The sequence below is a fragment of the Staurois parvus genome, unplaced genomic scaffold, assembly GCF_062004578.1.
Source record: "Staurois parvus isolate SC_StPar_1 unplaced genomic scaffold, SC_StPar_1.0 ptg000635l, whole genome shotgun sequence".
Classification (NCBI taxonomy): domain Eukaryota; kingdom Metazoa; phylum Chordata; class Amphibia; order Anura; family Ranidae; genus Staurois; species Staurois parvus.
This window is the reverse complement of record NW_028318431.1, coordinates 5,765,709-5,783,357: the sequence shown is the minus strand read 5'-3', so window position 1 is coordinate 5,783,357 and position 17,649 is coordinate 5,765,709. Positions and strand designations below refer to the sequence as shown.

The 17,649-nt window shown below is 43.3% G+C and overlaps 1 protein-coding gene across 1 annotated transcript in view; it reads right to left on the bottom strand.

Annotated features, from left to right (window-relative positions):
* Positions 1-17,649, bottom strand: part of LOC149449204 (nuclear receptor corepressor 1-like) — a gene marked incomplete at its 3' end in the record, with an annotated part of 180,567 nt that overhangs the window by 35,473 nt on the left and 127,445 nt on the right. Inside the window, exons 15-16 of the mRNA XM_089693693.1 lie at positions 6,080-6,210; positions 3,739-4,031 (exon numbers count right to left, since the gene is read on the bottom strand). Of these exons, the coding sequence (XP_089549819.1) occupies positions 3,739-4,031; positions 6,080-6,210 (424 nt within the window). The remainder of the gene's footprint in view (positions 1-3,738; positions 4,032-6,079; positions 6,211-17,649) is intronic.

Here is a 17,649-nt window from a genome sequence, read left to right as displayed (position 1 = left end):
AACACTAACAAAATCATTCAATTTTATGATGCAAAACGGAACTGTTCACTGGACAGATATTCCAACTTGCTGAAAGATCTGACAGGAATGCAGAAGATCTGACAGGAATACCTTCCTGTGCTTGCTATACAGTAGCTCTGCAACTAGCCCTACCACTCAATTAGCTTAAGCAATGCTTGAATAGGCAGGATCTCTAACAAATAAACATGGATGGAAAACCTAAGCACGTGATGATGAGGTGAAACGAACATTTAGAAACTTTGCTTGGCTGAGGGACATCACAGAATTAAAAGGAGGGTATAAACAATAAATGCACCATTTCAGGAAGGAAAGCAATGGAAAACTTACTTTTCTGAGAAGACAGACTACATATTCTTCAAGTAGTGTGTATTTGCTGTCCGCATTTTCAAAGTGAGAATGTTTAACACAACAGAAGATCTTGAAATTAAATGACTGCAAAATGAAACCCAACCCCTTATAACACCCTGCTACTACTTCGCTTTCACAGGATTCAATATGAAACCACACCATGTAAAAGGGTAATGAAACAAAATATTATAAAATGTGTAAAAAAAAAATGCAAACAGTCAATTTACTAATTACAAAGAAATGATATATCAAAAAAACAAAGATGCCTGTAAGCAATCCAGTATCATCTCTCAATTGAACTACCTCAAACAGTACCACATTTGTGTCACCATCCATACACTCAGTCTACACTGATATACAATATTGGTGTCTAATGCGAATACAGAAGGCTAACCCACAGCCATGAATACTAGTGCACCAATGAATGTCATGATTAGCAGAGGAATGGAAAATACAACAAATAGCTGGCAAATTTTACAAGAATGACCTATTTTTCCTATAATTGGCAAAAGAAATCACAAAGTGCCACTAACATATGAAATAGGTTTCATATACAGCCATGTAAAAGGGTCTGTAATAACAGATATGGATGAATATGCAAGTTTCCAGGATATTATCATAGCAGGCATTGTTTACAACTATACTGTTATATTAAAGACATCCCTGCCTGCCAATTCCTAGAGGATGACTTTCAACTGCCATTATAGTGTCTCCTTTTCTTTGGATTAAATGAATGCAGAGCAGACAGACAAAAGTGAAATACATTAAACAGCCAAAATGTTTGTGGACACTTGGCCATCACCCCTGTATTAGCTCTTGAGACATCACATTTTATTCATATAATACCAATAGGCTCCGCAGTGTCCAATTATAATCAATCCAAGGGTTACCACAATCCAAAAAGTTTCTGTACAAAGTGTATTTTCTTTTCAATGCATATACATTTGAACAGTTTCAAAAACCTCTTTGGAATGTGGTAACTCTCTTGGATTAACTATAATTGGACAGTGTGGAACATGTCAGTCACCCAGCGTCCTATACACAGAAAACATGCATCTCACCTCTGTTGTTCGAATAAATATATAACACACACACACACACACACACACACTATATTCATTCATCTATATAAACACATTTGTGAATGTAATTAGACGCTCCTTTACATGACTAAACTTTAAGTAGAATTCCAGCTTACACCCAGCCATTCAAGGGAGAGAAGGGACCGCCAGCAATGAACGCGCCATTGAAACCTATGGGTGACCGCACCAGCCATTGTTGGAGCGCTCTCCCCTACAGCCACTATTGGCTGGCCCAGGGGAGACAGATCACATGACCAAACTGGAGCAGACTGAAAACAGGTAAGTATATACAGCTCTTACACGGGTTAGTTAACATACAGTTAGGTCCATATATATTTGGACAAAAGGCACAATTTTCATACTTTTGACTCTGTAGGACACCAGAATATATTAAGACGAAACAATCCAAATTAATTTGAAGTGCAGACTTTCAGCTTTAATGCAAGGAGTTGAACATAAATATAAGTACAAATTTTAGGAACTGCAACCATTTTTTTACACAGTCCATCCATTTTCAGGGGCTCAAATGTAATTGGACAAATAAATATAAGCATAAATAAAATGTTCATTTGTAATATTTTGTTGAGAATCCTTTACTGGCAATGACTGCCTGAAATCTGGAACCCATGGACACTACCAAAGACTGGGTTTTCTCCTTTCTGATGCGTTGCCAGGCTCTACCTCTGCAGCTGTCTTCAGTTGTTCTTTGTGGGTCTTTCTGCCTTTAGTTTTGCATTCAGCAAGTGAAATGCATGCTCAATGAGTTGAGATCAGGTGATTTCACTCGGCCATTGCAGAATATTCTTTTTCCTTCAAAAGCTCCTGGGTGGCTTTTCCAGTGTGTTTTAGATCATTGTCCATCTGTACTGTGAAGCGCCGTCCAATCAACTTTGCTACATTAGGCTGAATCTGGGCTGATAGTATATCTCTAAACACTGAAAAATTAATCTGGCTGCTTCTGTCACATCATCAATAAACACCAATAACCCAGTGCCACTGGAAGCCATACATGCCCATGCCATCACACTGCCTCCACCATGTTTTATAGATGACGTTGTATGCTTTGGATCATGAGGTGTTCCAAGCCTTCTCCACATTTTTTTCTTCCTGTCATTCTGGTACAGATTAATCTTAGTTTCATCCATCCAAAGAATGCTTTTCCAGAACTGGTCTGGCTTTTTTAAATGTTTATTTGGCAAAGTAAAATCTGGTTTTTCTATTCTTCAGGCTTATGAATGGTTTGCACCTTGTGGTGAACCCTCTGTATTTGCTCTTGTGAAGTCTTCTCTTGATTGTAGACTGCCAATGATACGCCCACCTCCTGGAGTGTGTCCTTCACTTGTTTGGATGTTGTGAATGGGTTTTTCTTTACCATAGAGAGGTAACACCCACCACTGTTTTCTTTTGTGGACGTCCATGCCATTTTATGTTACTGAGCTCACCAGTGCCACTCCTAATGTTGCTACTACCTCTCTGATGGATTTGTTTAGTTTCTGAAACCTTATAATGGCCTGTTTCACTTGCATGGACAGCTCCTTTGAACGCATGATGTAGGTTCACAGCATTAGATTGCAAATACCACAATTAAAATCAACTCCACACTTTTTACCTGCTTAATTGATGAAAAAATAACGAAGGAGTAGCCCACACCTGGCCATGAAACAGCTTTTGATTCAATTGTCCAATTACTTTTGGTTCCTTGAAAAAGGGGGGATGGCTAATCTTAAGAGCTGTAATTCCTAAACCCTTCCTCCAATTTGGATGTACATACCCTCAAATTAAACCAGAGTGTGTGCACTTTCGGCCCATATCCATTACAGAACTATAGCATGAATATGTTTTGGTAAATACTTGAAAAATAACAAAAATTGTGCCTGTGTCCCAATATATATGGACCTAACTAAGTATTAAGAGAGGACAGTTTTAGGGTAGTTAGGTGTAAACAGGAACTCCACTTTAATTTTCAGTTTAATGGGTCTTCCACAAGCATCAGGTGTATGTGATAAATGAAGCAGCATAAATATAAGCTTATGTTAAGTGAACTTTATGAAAACATGGGAGATTTTATTAGTAAGATATGTGACTAGCTTTCAAGGTCATGTCCTTGACCTCTAAAACTTTAGACATGCGCTCAACAGTCAAGAATGTAAAGACTAAAAACACAACTTCCTGTGTATAGGGGGAGAATATAAGGTAGAAGTGATAAATTGTGGTTTGTATGATGTCCACAACACACAAAGCTTTTTCAACTTAAGACGTCAAGTGATTTGTTCACATTGTTACTTACTTTGCTCCTGTGCAGCTGTTGCAGGTAGAGAAGCTGGAGGGTCTTCTAACGCAGCTGCCACAGGAGTAGACGCAGCTGGCGGTGGTGCTGGGTTAGGAAGAGGAGATGGTCCAGCAGCAGGAGACATCGAGGTAGCTGCTGCATTAGCGGCAGCTGCCTCACTTGCCATTGATCTTGTAATTCGACCCTTCCGTCGACCTTGACTATTTGCTGTTTTGCGTCCCTTGGGAGTGGATTGCTCTCTTTCTTCCAGGTCTTCTGCAACAGTATCAATTTTCTCTTTGGTGTTCTCCCTGCAATTATTCAGAGGCACAGAATAGAGTACTGTATGGCTCAGTGCTACAAGGAACATGGATGTCATTTAGACACCACTCACACCTACTTGCATTGGGGTGACATACTGCAATGCAACAAAAAGATTGTTTTGACCCCAATAAAACCACTTGAAACTATGTATACACATCTGTAAAACCTCCTAAATTATTCAAGTGTGTTTGACCCAATAAAGATAAGATGAAGAAGAGCAGCTACATACTTATCCATCATACCCATCACCCACAGAGCTGTGCTTCTATATCTAAAACAGGAAATAATTCCCATGTACTTTCAAACAAAGACTGCGGTAGGGACAATATTAGGTTTCTCGGGTAGATCCAGACAATTAATATCTCTGCCTCTCATTATTTCCAGTCATTTAGCAGCAGGGTTAGGACAGTAGCAGTGGCAGAGGAAAAGAACTCTGAGTGAGCGACAGGCAAGTTTTTAATTGCTTAGGTCCACTTTAAATGGGTTTAGAGACGCATGTAAATATGAAAGTTATTGTAAAATGTATACTTGTATACTTTTTTGTTTAAAGTGGTAGTAAAGTCCACTTTATCAGCTGTACCTACAGGTAAGCTTATAATAAGGCTTACCTGTAGGTATACTAATTATCTAATAAATGCGTACAGTTTAGGAGATTTTCACATCTTTAGCAGTCAGTGACATCACCGGCACATGGGCACTGTACTCTGAATGAACAGGATTTCTTAAAGTAAACTAAAAGTTTTGGATGGAGTTGAGAGGGGTTAGAACCCCTGTCAGGTTCTATTGCTGTTGGTGACCCCCATTAGGGAGATTCACCTTATTTGTCCTGTTTACATTATAATTAAAAGTGAAAGAAAATCTCAAAATGTTGGGTTGTCCACAGAAAATTAAGAGGAGAAACCTTCCAATGGGGACGCTAAACATTAGGATATCTGTAAGTATAGTTAGCCTTTAGGCCCCCTTCAAACCATTGTGTTCAGATAATGCATGTTTTACTGCACATTACCACAACACAGGGGAACACAAGGCACTGCACTGCATTGCAATGCCATTCATTTAGAATAGCACCTCAATGCACAAGTACAGGAGGGTGCCATCTTACCTCATGTTGGAATGCACTGCGTTAAAAAAGATCTGTGGACTATAAGGACTTAGGAGCGAGTTTCCAAAAATGACAGGCAGTACATACTTTCTATATGTTTCTAGAAATTTCCAGCTCACTAAATCTGAGCTGCTATATTATGTTTTAAATCTTAGCAAATATGTATTAAAGCAGTTCAGAGGAAACTTTCTAAGAGCATTTTCTGAACGTTTTCTTCCATGCCAGCAACCATAGACTCCCTTCCCACCACCACCTCCCAATAACCACTGTGTCTATATTACTCTTCTCACCACCATGAGAGTGCGAACCCACCCTCGCTCTTCCCACTGATGCAGACTCTTCTAGTCCTTCCCCAGGCTCACACCAGCAAACAAAGCCCCATCCTCCCCTCTGTGCTTGACCACCAACCTTCCGCTTTGGCTTCTAACACCTCTCCAGCGTTCCCCTCTCAGTGCCCTCCACCACTGTACCAATGTACAGTTCTGTGCTTGCAACTCCAGCAAAGACTCACCCTTCTGTATTTAACCTTCAACCAATAAGCACTCTTTTGCTAGTACTATTCTAAAAGAAAATTAATTCTGCAAAGCCACATTCACTCCACCTTCTATGGTTGTGCACTACAAAACACTTTTTTCAAACTAAAGTCAAGCTTTGCAAATTGTCAGTCATATTGCTGACTTAACACCTTCAGATTTCAGAAAGTTGATACAACTGGATGTATAGCAGCCTGAAGGCCAAGTATACCTCTCCCTGGTACTTAGCTCTGTCAACAGAACTTTTACTGTGCATTTTAATCGTCTTCTAACAAAACTGTTTTGGACAATTGCTTGTCTGTGATTGCTTAAAAATAAGTGGCCTAAGAAAAAAGCTACTTCAGGTGTGCTCAGAATAGATTGTTACTCATTAGGGTAAGTTCTTGCATATTTGTTTTACCTAAACTCCTCTTTTGTATCTTTCTCCTCCTCTTCCCTTCGTTCTTCCTCCCTTTTCTCATTTTTTTCTGCTTTCTCCTCTTCCACTTTGTCAATTTCCTTTTCTTCTTGGGATGGTCGTGCAATCTGTTGCTGTAGACAGAGAATAAAAAAAAAAAGTTTAATTCACAGGACAATATGGGTTTTTTTTTTAATCAAATAAGGTTTTTATTAACTTTTGTTAGGTTTAACAGAAAGTAAAATGAAAACAAAAACAGAAAAAGTAAAGAAGGTATACTAAAAAGTCTGTTTTGTACACCCCTGCCGCCATTCTGACCATGAGCTGCATTTACAGAGATAATAGCAGTAGCATAGTAAGCAAGCAAATATACTTCAAAATACTATTACATCAGCCATTATTTGCAAGTGATCCTGATACAACATGGTTTCTGATCATTGCCATATTAACCCCTTCACGCCTAAGGGTAAAACACATCTAAATGCCTAAGCACAATTTTGCAACGTTGACATGTGTTAGTAAAACCGTACATATCATCACAACTACTTTGTACATCCAGGTGAATTATACCGTGTTTTTTCAGGACAAATTTGGCTTTCATTTGGTAGTAAATGGTAATGATATCTCCTGATTTTTTTTTAATAATCAAAGGAAAACTGGCCCAAAATAGTAAAAAAAAAAAATATTTTTTTTTATTTAGCTGTGTGTTTCTTGTTACTACCATAACCTTCCACCAAAGAACAACCCAAAATTAATTCTCCAGCTCCTGACGATCGCAGCAATACCATATATGTGTATGTTACTTGTACCTGTAGTACAGCCCAGAAACAATAATGCGCATTTTCTTTTTGTCTTTTTTTTTTTTTTTAATTTACCTAAAGCACACTGGCACCAATTTTTTTTTAAAGCCTGACCTTTGACCTGGACCTTTTGGCCTTGACCTTTGACCCTGACCCAAACAATAACCGACACTGAACAAGATCAAACCTTGATCTAGGTATTTTTTCTTTGTTATTTCTTTTATTTTTTAATATTTATCTTTCTTTTTTACAAACATTTTTTTTTCTCTCTATGCCAGGAGTTGGAGAGATACACTGTATCTCTTTTCTCCATTCATAAAGAGAGAAAAAAACAAGGGGGCCAGGCTGCACAGTGACTGATCACTGTGATAGCCAATCAAAGGCTATCACAGCGATCATGTGACCCGGAATTGGGAGTCCCGGGTCCTGATCGTTAGAACGGGACCCGGGGCTCTCAGTGACACCGCGGTCTTTGTGCTGGGAGCGCACAATGCGACATGCTCCCAGCACAAAGACAGGTACGCAAATATGCGGCCCCACGGAAAAAAGCCCATTTCTGTGAGGCCGCATATTTGTGTGACGTCGGTGTCAAGGGGTTAAAAACAGAAAATATAGCAAACATTTATCAATTACAAATACTTCACAAATACATATGTAAGTTAGCCAAAGGCAATTTGCTCTGACACAGGATAGGGCGATACCACTACTCAGAGGGAATAGCTCTGCAACTGCCTGGGTCATGTCAGCATCTCCAGGCTGATCACTGGACAATGATTACACAGCTTTCAAAAAGGAAAGAGTACAAGCAGCACCACAGCAAGGCAATAGGCCACATAATATACCCAAGTTTCTGCCAACACCCATGGATGTTTGTAACTGAAGAAATTATCAGGATATGCAAGCTTGTGCTTTGGGATGCGAGATGTTCCGAAGTTTTCAAAAAGCTCAATCCCTGTGCAATATTGCCAGTCTTCATACTCTGCTATTCTCTGATTCCATCTAGGCTATATGAACCTCAGTGTTCAGCTTTGACCACTTTAGGCTACATTCACATTGAGCGGAGCATTTTCCAGGCAGCTCTGCTTGGGAACCAAGCAGCGCACAACTTCAGCTTGTTCAATTAAGCTTTGAGGGGAAAAATACCTGGATACGGATTGGTTTCTCTGCAGAGCTGCACTAGATTTTGTACTTTCCAGTTTTAATAAATCATCTCCAATTTGTCTAGATATATTTGATAATTACATTCACAAGGTCTCTTGTTTTGCAATTACTGGAAAAGGTTTAAGATCACATTGTACTTGTGTGCACTAAAGAGGTATTCTTTAAATAAAAATAGACCGTTTCTTGGTGATTTAACACTCTTCTTGGGGCCACTAGGTTGCGTTAACCCTTAGGGAAAAAAATTGAAGGATGTAGAGAGAGGGGAAAAAATAATTTTATTGCCAGCAAAGTGACATAAATGTAATATCTGTTTGGGTATATTTGTATGAGGCATTAAAAGAAAAAGTATGGCCAAAGCTTTTTAGTCCATACGTCTCTTGTAGGTTACAGGGGTGCACTTATGTTTGTTTTCCTGTGACCCAGAGTCAGCTGATGGCAAGCCATTTCCAGGCGATCAGTGGACATGTGAATACTTGCTTTTGGGTCTTCGAGATGACATGGGACAGCTGCAGCCTCACACAGATGCTGTATTATGGAGGTGAGTATTTAGGCTTCTTATTTTATTTTCATATGAACATACCTCTTAATTATATTAACAGCTTTTTGAAATAAACGTAAAAGCGATTGCAAACCCTCACCTTGTAAAACAACCCACTCAGTTTAAAATAGAAATGAAAGGCAAAATATTTTTGCATAGATATAAAAATATTATAAATGCATACACACACACACTTTTTTTTTTTTAATAAATCACATACCCTCTGTTCTCAGCTGCATAAGAGCTGAGGAAGGAGAAACAGCAGAGCACTGACCTTCACAGTGAAAGGCTTTGCGGGGGTGTTAAGACAAGTCTGATCATAGAAGAGCAGGTCAAGTTCCTAGCACAGCTAGAGAACTGACCATGTTGTGTTTTCTGGCTTAGTGTGGTCAGTTTTGAATAGGAAAGCAGAGGGATGGACAGGAACACCAGGGATATCATATAAAGGAAGCAATAACAAAGAACAGGATACTTTTTTCATACAAGGAAATGGCCAGGCGCATATCCGGAATATGAAATTTTGGGTTTACATATTCTTTAAGTTATCTGGGTATACTGCTTTTAAGATTAACTAGGGCTGACCTCTTGAGTCTCAGGGAAAAGATCAGACACTACTAGAGATGAGCTTGGACATCCTCTAAACACCTCTACTCCAGTTATATTCAAAACTCTTTTTATCAAATGAGCTGCAGGGTGAAAATGACCTGGCCCACAGCTCACTGGAGTAAAAAAAAATAAATAAAAATTTGAAGTTGAGCTAGAGATTAGTGGAAGCCCAAGCTCATGTCTTTACATGACGTGGAGCAGAAAAGTGCAAATTCTCTGTATTAGCTTCTAGCTGCCAGCAGATGGCAACAGTTTACTACATCCAAAGCTCAGCACTGATATACAGAATACCTGTCACCTAAAAGAGCATGCCAACAATGTTCTAGTGTTTTCACCTATACTACCAGATCTGCCAAGAGAAGCAGTAATGGCTGCCAAAGAGACCTCAAACAGCAAGTCAGTGACTGGAAAATGTTGGGTTTCTTAAATCTCATTTGAAAACATAAAAAAACAAAGCTGAAGGAAGCTGACAAATCTAACACACTAGATTGGATAGTTTATCATATGACTCATTCAATAATTCATGCCAACTACAGATGGGGGGGACCAGGTTACTGATGGCAAAGCAAGAAGATTAGGAGAATGAGGGGCAGATTACCTTTACATTGCATAACCCTGAAACCGATGTAATTGTGCAGCTGAAAAGGAATCCTTCAAACAAAAATATGGCATGGTGATGCAACTCAGATCTGGCAGGAGAAAAAGGTCACTTCACACATCATCCACCCAACACACCATGTGAACGAATCTCTCCCAGTAAGCACATTTCTGACAAGGAAATCTACTGCAAGCCAAGAACTCGACATAAACAGAAGCACAGTAAAACTGCCATCCCAGAACATTCGGCTTAATAATGGGCCTTACACTAGGCAATGTATTTAGAGACGATTCCAAAATTACTTTTAGTAAAACAGCTGCAAAAGTTCCTGCTTCATTTTCACATTTGAGAAAAACAGAAAAGCACACAATTGCCAAGAAACTCCATTGCAATCCTCACTCAGTAGAATCGGAATCTCCTGCAAAAAGATAGCATACGGAGGAGAGCAGCCTTTGGATCCGCCTGTGTGCCAGTACTCAAAGGCCACCCAGTTTATTCAGAGTTGGAGCTGAGTCCACGTGTTGTACTGTGGTTTTCAGTATGCAACACAATTCATCTCTGTGGGAGATGCTCTTGCTGGAATCCACCCCAAACAGGAATTTTGAAAAATGCATAGTTGTGAACAGTTTCTTAAAGGATAAGTTCACTTTTTAAAAAATAAATAAATAAATGCACATTTTCTTGCAAGTAAAAAACATGCATTTTCTTTCTTATTTAGGGGTTGTGTATCGCACCGGCAATCAGCAGAACTTTTTTTTCAAAGCCGGAACAGTTCCATTGCTGACAATAGGATGCAACTTGTCATGCGATTTGTAACAGTCAAATCACATGACAAGTCAGACCAGTGTGAACCAGGGCTTTAATCCTGGCCCACACTCCTCTTTGTCACCTATTTGACAGATTCTGTCGAGCAGGCCATTCTTATACATGTAAAAAGTTACTGACATCTAAACGATGCACGCTAGAATCTAAAATTCAAGTTACAGTATATGATGATTTACCTAGTCTGTTGGGTGTGTGGACAGTGAATAAAACATTCCACTAAACTGAGAAACCACTTCGAATGAATGACAGATAATACATTTACTTTTAAAGCTAACAATATTCCGCCATTTACTAAACCACAAATTACTATACAGTGGGGAAAATTATTATTTGATCCCCTGCAGATTTTGTAAGTTTGCCCACTTACAAAGAAATGAAGGGTCTATCATTTTTATCATAGGTGTATTTTAACTGATAGAGACAGAATATCAACCAAAAATCCAGAAACAAAACATGATACAGATGTTATAAATGGAGTTGCAGTTCAGTGAGTAAAATAGGTATTTGATCCCCTACCAACCAACAATAATTCTGTCTCCCAGACTGGCTACGTGCTCATGCGGTACACAGATTATTCATGTCAATTTAGAAGGTGCTCCTATTGCCAACTCGTTACGTGTATAAAAGACACCTGTCCACAGAACCTCTTCCTTCCATTCAAACCTCATCATCATGGGCAAGACCAAAGAGCTGTCAAAAGATGGCGACTGGAGCAGCAGCATAGCATGCAGCAGCATAGCACACAGCTCCGGTTGCCTCCGCGCTCCCGCCCACCATCCCAGGGAGTGCAGCCACCTGTGATCTCCCCTACCTCCCTTACCTGGAGGGGAGAGCCGTCCTCCTCACGGCGGACACACCAGCCCGGTCCTCTACGCGGTGCCGGTCCTTCGTCGCTCCGGCGCCCCTCCTCCAGCCGCCCACGCACCGCCCTGAGGTACGCCTGGCATGAGAAGGAGGAGCGGACGCCTGAGCCTCCCCACCGCTGCCTTCCTGCCGGAGCCTCTTTGCAGCGGCACCCGTCCTGCCACAAAGGACACAAGCCAAAAGGGAGTGCAGCCATATAAGCCTCCCACCGCCCACAACTCAAGCACCTGGCCTGTAGAGCCCGCTGCGGCCCCTGCATCTAGACCACACACCATCCCAGCAGGGCCCAAAGCCACATAGACCACCAGGCCACCCACACCGCTCAGCCCCTACCTCACAAACCTACCACCCAGGTAGTTGACGACAGGGGGAGGGCATCGGTGGTCTCCCCGACCCTACCATGAAGGAGCAAGGGATCTGCACCACCTAGGCCGAGGCCTATCTCACTAGCCCAGCATCTGGCCTGGCAGGGACTGCTGCAGCCTACCACGGCACCCCCCCCCCCCCCCCCGACAACCCAATGGAAGCCTGCAACTGGCCTAAAGGAGCTCCACCCGCACATTCCCATCTGCACCCGAAAGAGCGACCCGAAGCAAGCTTATTTCCACACTACTGAGCCCGGCAGATGATCTCGGCCTGGTGAGGCCTACCATCGCCTACCACGATGCAACCCTGCCCAGACCTGCTGAGCCCAACGGATGACCTCAACCTCCTGAGGCCTGCCATCTCTTACCACGACGCAACCTGCCTGGACCTAAAGCCCATCTGACGACCCCCGTGAGTACAGTGCGGGAGAAGTCCCGACTGCTGATTCTGCAATCCCCCGCCCCTACTATGCCCATCTCCCACAGCTGATGCCTACCCCTCACAACCTTTTCTACACCTCATCTCCATCACCTGGGAAACACTTCCGCTGCTGACGTCCACCCTTCATCTCAAGCCAAACCTCACCCCTCAATTTAGGACATACACAAACTGGAACTCGCAGCTTGACTACCCTCGGCCACAACCTATCGACCTGAACTCTACCCATCCTGATCCTAAGCACGAGAACTCTAGCTACAGGAAGATAGAGCAACGAGATACGCCACTGTACGCTAGACTATCTGCAACCAAGCACCCTGAGAAACTTTCCACCACACTTGTCCGCCACTCCGTTTACCTTCCTAAAATGCCTCCTTTACTCCTCCTCATACTCCTCCATTCCCAAAATCTCTTCTCTATATCCTTCTACCCCTCCCAAACGACTGTACATTGCGCCGTCACTGCTTCCTTCTTCCCTCTACAGCTCTCACCACCTCCTCCTGATACTCCACTCTCCCACTGACCCGAACACCTCCACTGGTAGACTTACGCGCTCTTGTACATCCCGCACCCATGCCACCTTTCTCACCCTTCTTCTCCTAACCGCGGGGGACAACTCCCTGAACCCTGGTCCTCCACCACCTCGCTCACCCACAAGGCACCCTCCTACTTCCATGAACTGCCGCAACCCCCTCAACCTAATACCTGTCCCTCTGCTCCCAAACCCCCCCCCCCCCCCCATTTTTGTGTGCACTCCTAAACGCCCGATTGGTTTGCAACAAACTCACCGCCATTCACGACCTTCGTCTCCAGCTCCCTCAACCTCCTAGCGATCACTGCAACCTGGATCCAAGCCACTGACTCTACCTCCCCTGCAGCACTCTCCTATGGAGGTCTCATCTGGATCCACTCACCCAGACCCAGTGGTCGAAAAGGTGGTGGGGTTGGTATGCTCCTGTCACCACTGAGCACTTTCCAAGTCCTCCCAACCCCCCCCCCTTTCCTCTCTATCCTTCTCCTTTGAGGCCCACTGCATCCGACTATTCTCTCCAATCCCTCTGAGGATTGCTGTAATCTATCGGCTTCCTGGACCCGTGTCCCGTTTCCTCGACGACTTCTCCACCTGTCTACCCTTCTTTCTCTCCTCCGAGCTACCCACCATCATCCTTGGAGACTTCAACATCCCTATCAACATTAATAACCCGGCTACATCCCAACTCCTCCACTTAACCTCTTCTTTTGCACTCACACAGTGTATACAGTCCACCACCCACTCCAACGGGAACACCCTGGACCTTGTCTTCTCGCATCTCTGCAATCCCCACAACCTCACAAAACACCCCCTTTCCTCTCTCTGACCACAACCTTATTACCTTCTCCGTCTCCTCGTCCTTAAACACCTACCCCTCCAAATGTCAAACTATCACCAGCCGAAACCTCCGCAACTTGAACCCTGCCCCCTTCCACTCTGCAGCCAACCAACTTTACGACAGTATCCTTCCCCTGTCCTGCCCTGACCACTACTGTCTATAACAACTCACTGTCAGCCGTTCTTGACTCGTTAGCGCCTCTAACCACACGAAGCATTAGACCCCGACCGCTTCAACCCAGGCAGACTGACCATACCAAAAATCTCAAATGAGACTATGGTGCAAAACCAGATCCCAACAAGCGTTTACCTGATATAAATCTGCCTTCCTCACCTACACTTCCTCCCTCCACGCTGCCAAGCAAGCCTACTTTGTGACCCTCATCAATACCCTCTCCTCAAGTCCTCACCGGCTCTTCTCTACTTTTAACGTTCTACTCTCTCTGCCCCCACCTCCACCCAGTACCTCACTCACCGCCCACGAGATTGCCAATCACTTCAAAAACAAGATCGACGCAATTCGTAGGGACATCGCCACTGCTCAGACTTCCACCCCACCTAGCATCCCTCACATGAAAACCCCCTCAAGACCCCTCTCCTTCGACCTCGCCACCGCCCAGACCTCCACCCCACCTAACACTCCTCACACTTAAACCCCCTCAACACTCCACTCCTTTGACCTTGCTACCACTGAAGAGATCACTAAGGTCTTCTCTGAAGCCCGCCTCACCACCTGCCCCCTTGACTCTGTCCCCTCACAACTCCTCTGATCACCCTCCTCCTCCATCCTACACTCCCTCACTCACATCTTTAATCTCTCCCTCTCTACTGGCGCATTCCCCTTCCCTCTGAAGCACGCGCACATCACTCCCATACTTAAAAAACCCTCCCTGGATCCCACTGACCTGAACAACCTTAGACCCATCTCCCTGCTGCCATTTACATCCAAACTTCTTGAGCGCTTAGTCTACAATCACCTGAGTTCCCACCTCACCGACAACAACCTCCTTGATCCCCTACAGTCTGGCTTCCGTCCCCTACACTCCACCAAAACTGAACTACTCAAACTCATCAACGACCTGCTAACCGCCAAAGCTAATGGCCACTATTCAGTGCTCCTACTCCTCGACCTCTCTGCGGCTTTCGACACGGTTGACCACCCTCCCTCCTCCTCAAAGAACTACACTCTCTTGGCCTCAGAGACTCCGCTCTCTCCCTATCTTTCACAGCGCTCCTTCAGTGTTACCTATAATGCTGCCACCTCCCCCTCACTCCCCCTCTCTGTTGGGTTCCCTCAAGGTTCTGTCCTCAGGCATCTTCTCTTCTCCATCTACGCCTCCTCCCTTGGCCAACTGATACACTCTCACGGCTTCAACTACCATCTCTATGCCGATGACACGCAAATCTCTGTACCCCTCGCCTCACACCTTCAGTCTCCACCCGAATCACTAGCCTACTGAACGACACATCAGTCCCCGCTTCAGTCTATCCTGAATACTGCGGCCAGACTCATCCACCTTACTAACAGCTCCGTATCCGCCACCCCCCTCTGCCACTCCCTCCACTGGCTTCCGATTGCCCAACGGATAAAATTCAAAATGCTAACATTGACGTACAAAGCTATTCATAACACTGCCCCAAACTACATCACCGACCTGATATCCAAATACCAACCAAAACGTACTCTGTGCTCCTCGCAAGACCTTCTACTCTCTAGTTCCCCGGTCTCCTCCTCCCATGCCCGTCTCCAGGACTTCCCCATCCTCTGGAACTCCCTACCCCAATCCATCAGACTATCACCTACCCTCCTCTCGGCGCACCCTGAAAACCCATATCTTCAGGGAAGCCTACCCCGCCCTCAGCTAATTGCCGATCTCCTCCACTTTTCCTACCACTCCATCCCCCACAGCTATTTCCTCCTGTACCACTATCCCCTCCCTCCTAGATTGTAAGCTCCAAGGCGCAGGTCCCTCGAAACCCCTCGTGTATCGAATTGTATTGTTACTGTACTGTCTCCCATTGTAATGTACAGCGCTGAGCAAAGTGTTGGCGCTATATAAATACTGTATAATAATAATAATAATAATAATAATAATAATAAAAGGACATCAAGGACAAGGCTGGAATGAGCTACAAAACCATCAGCAAGACACTTGGTGAGAAGGAAACAACTGTTGGAGAGATTATTCGCAAATGGAAGAAATACAAAATAACTATCAATCTCTCTCGGTCTGGAGCTCCATGCAAGTTTTCACCTCATGGGGTAAGGATGATCATGAGAAAAGTGAGGTATAAACCCAGAACTACATAGAAGGAGCTTGTGAATTATCTCAAGGCAGTTGGGACCACAGTCACCAAACAAACCATTGGTAACACAATACGCTGCCATGGATTGAAATCCTGCAGCACCCACAAGGTCCCCCTCCTCAAGAAGGCACATGTACAGGCCCGTCTGAACTTTGCCAATGAACATCTAAATGATTCACAGAAGGATTGAGAGAAAGTACTGTGGTCAGATGAGACCAAAATTGAGCTCTTTGGCATTAACTCGACCCGCCGTGCTTGGAGGAAGAAAAATGCTGACTATGACCGTAAGAACACCATCACTACAGTCAAGCACGGAGGTGGAAACATTATGCTTTGGGGTTGTTTCTCTGCTACAAGCCAACTTTGCCACATTGAGAGGCCAATGGACGAGGCCATGTATTGTAAAATCTTGGATGAGAACCTTCTTCCCTCAGCCAGATGGGTCATCGATGGGTCTTTCAGCATGAAAATGACCCAAAACATACCACCAAGTTAACAAAGGAGTGGCTAAAGAAGAAGCACATTAAGGTCATGGAGGGGCCTAGCCAGTCTCCAGACCTTAATCCTAAAGAAAATTTATGGAGGGAGATGAAACTTGGAGATGCTAAGCGACAGCCAAGAATCCTTAGGGATTTAGAGAAGATCTGTAAAGAAGAGTGGACCAAAATCCCTCCTAAGATGTGTGCCCACATGGTAACCAACTACAAGACACGTCTTACATCTGTGCTTGCCAACAAGGGTTTCTCCACAAAGTACTAAATTATGTTTTGCTTGGGGATCAAATACTTAATTTTACTCACTGAACTGTAACTCAATTTATAACATTGCATCATGTGTTTTTTCTGCAATTTTGGTTGATATTCTGTCTCTATCATTTAAAATACAAATATGGCAAAAATAATAGACTCTTCATTTGGGTAAGTGGGCGAACTTACAAAATCTGCAGGGGATCAAATAATTATTTTCCCCACTATATTAGCATTTGAATTTTTGCCACTTTAGGAAATAATAGTTAGCGTTTATAGAAAAGATTAATAGAATCCCCTCACACAGCTAATGTAGGGTAAAGTCTACAGGCTGGGAAAAATCTGTACGTAAATGGATAGAATATTGGCTAAACGATCGTATTCAGAGAGTAGTGGTTAATGGTTCATACTCTGAATGGTCTAGGGTTGTTAGTGGTGTACCCCAAGGTTCAGTGCTGGGACCCTTACTTTTTAATATATTTATAAACAATATAGAGTCTAGGATTAAAAATACCATTTCAGGCTTTGCAAATGACACCAAGCTGTGCAGTGGAATAACATCCTTACAGGATGTCTTTAACTTACAAGCCGGCCTCAATGCACTGTTTATTTGGGCAACTTTGTGGCAAATGAGGTTTAATGTTGATAAATGTAAGGTTATGCACTTGGGGGTTAAGAATATGCATGCATCATACATACTAGGGGGGTACAACTGGGGGGAATCAATGGTGGAGAAGGATCTGGGAGTTCTGGTAGATCACAAGCTTAATGGCATGCAATGCCAAGCTGCATTTTCTAAGGCGAGCAAAATCCTCTCTTGTATTAAAAGAAGTATAGACTACAGAGAGAGAGAGATATCATATTACCCCTGTACAAATCATTAGTAAGACCTCATCTGGAATATGCAGTTCAATTCGGGGCACCAATTCACCAAAAGAACATTGGGAAACTGAAG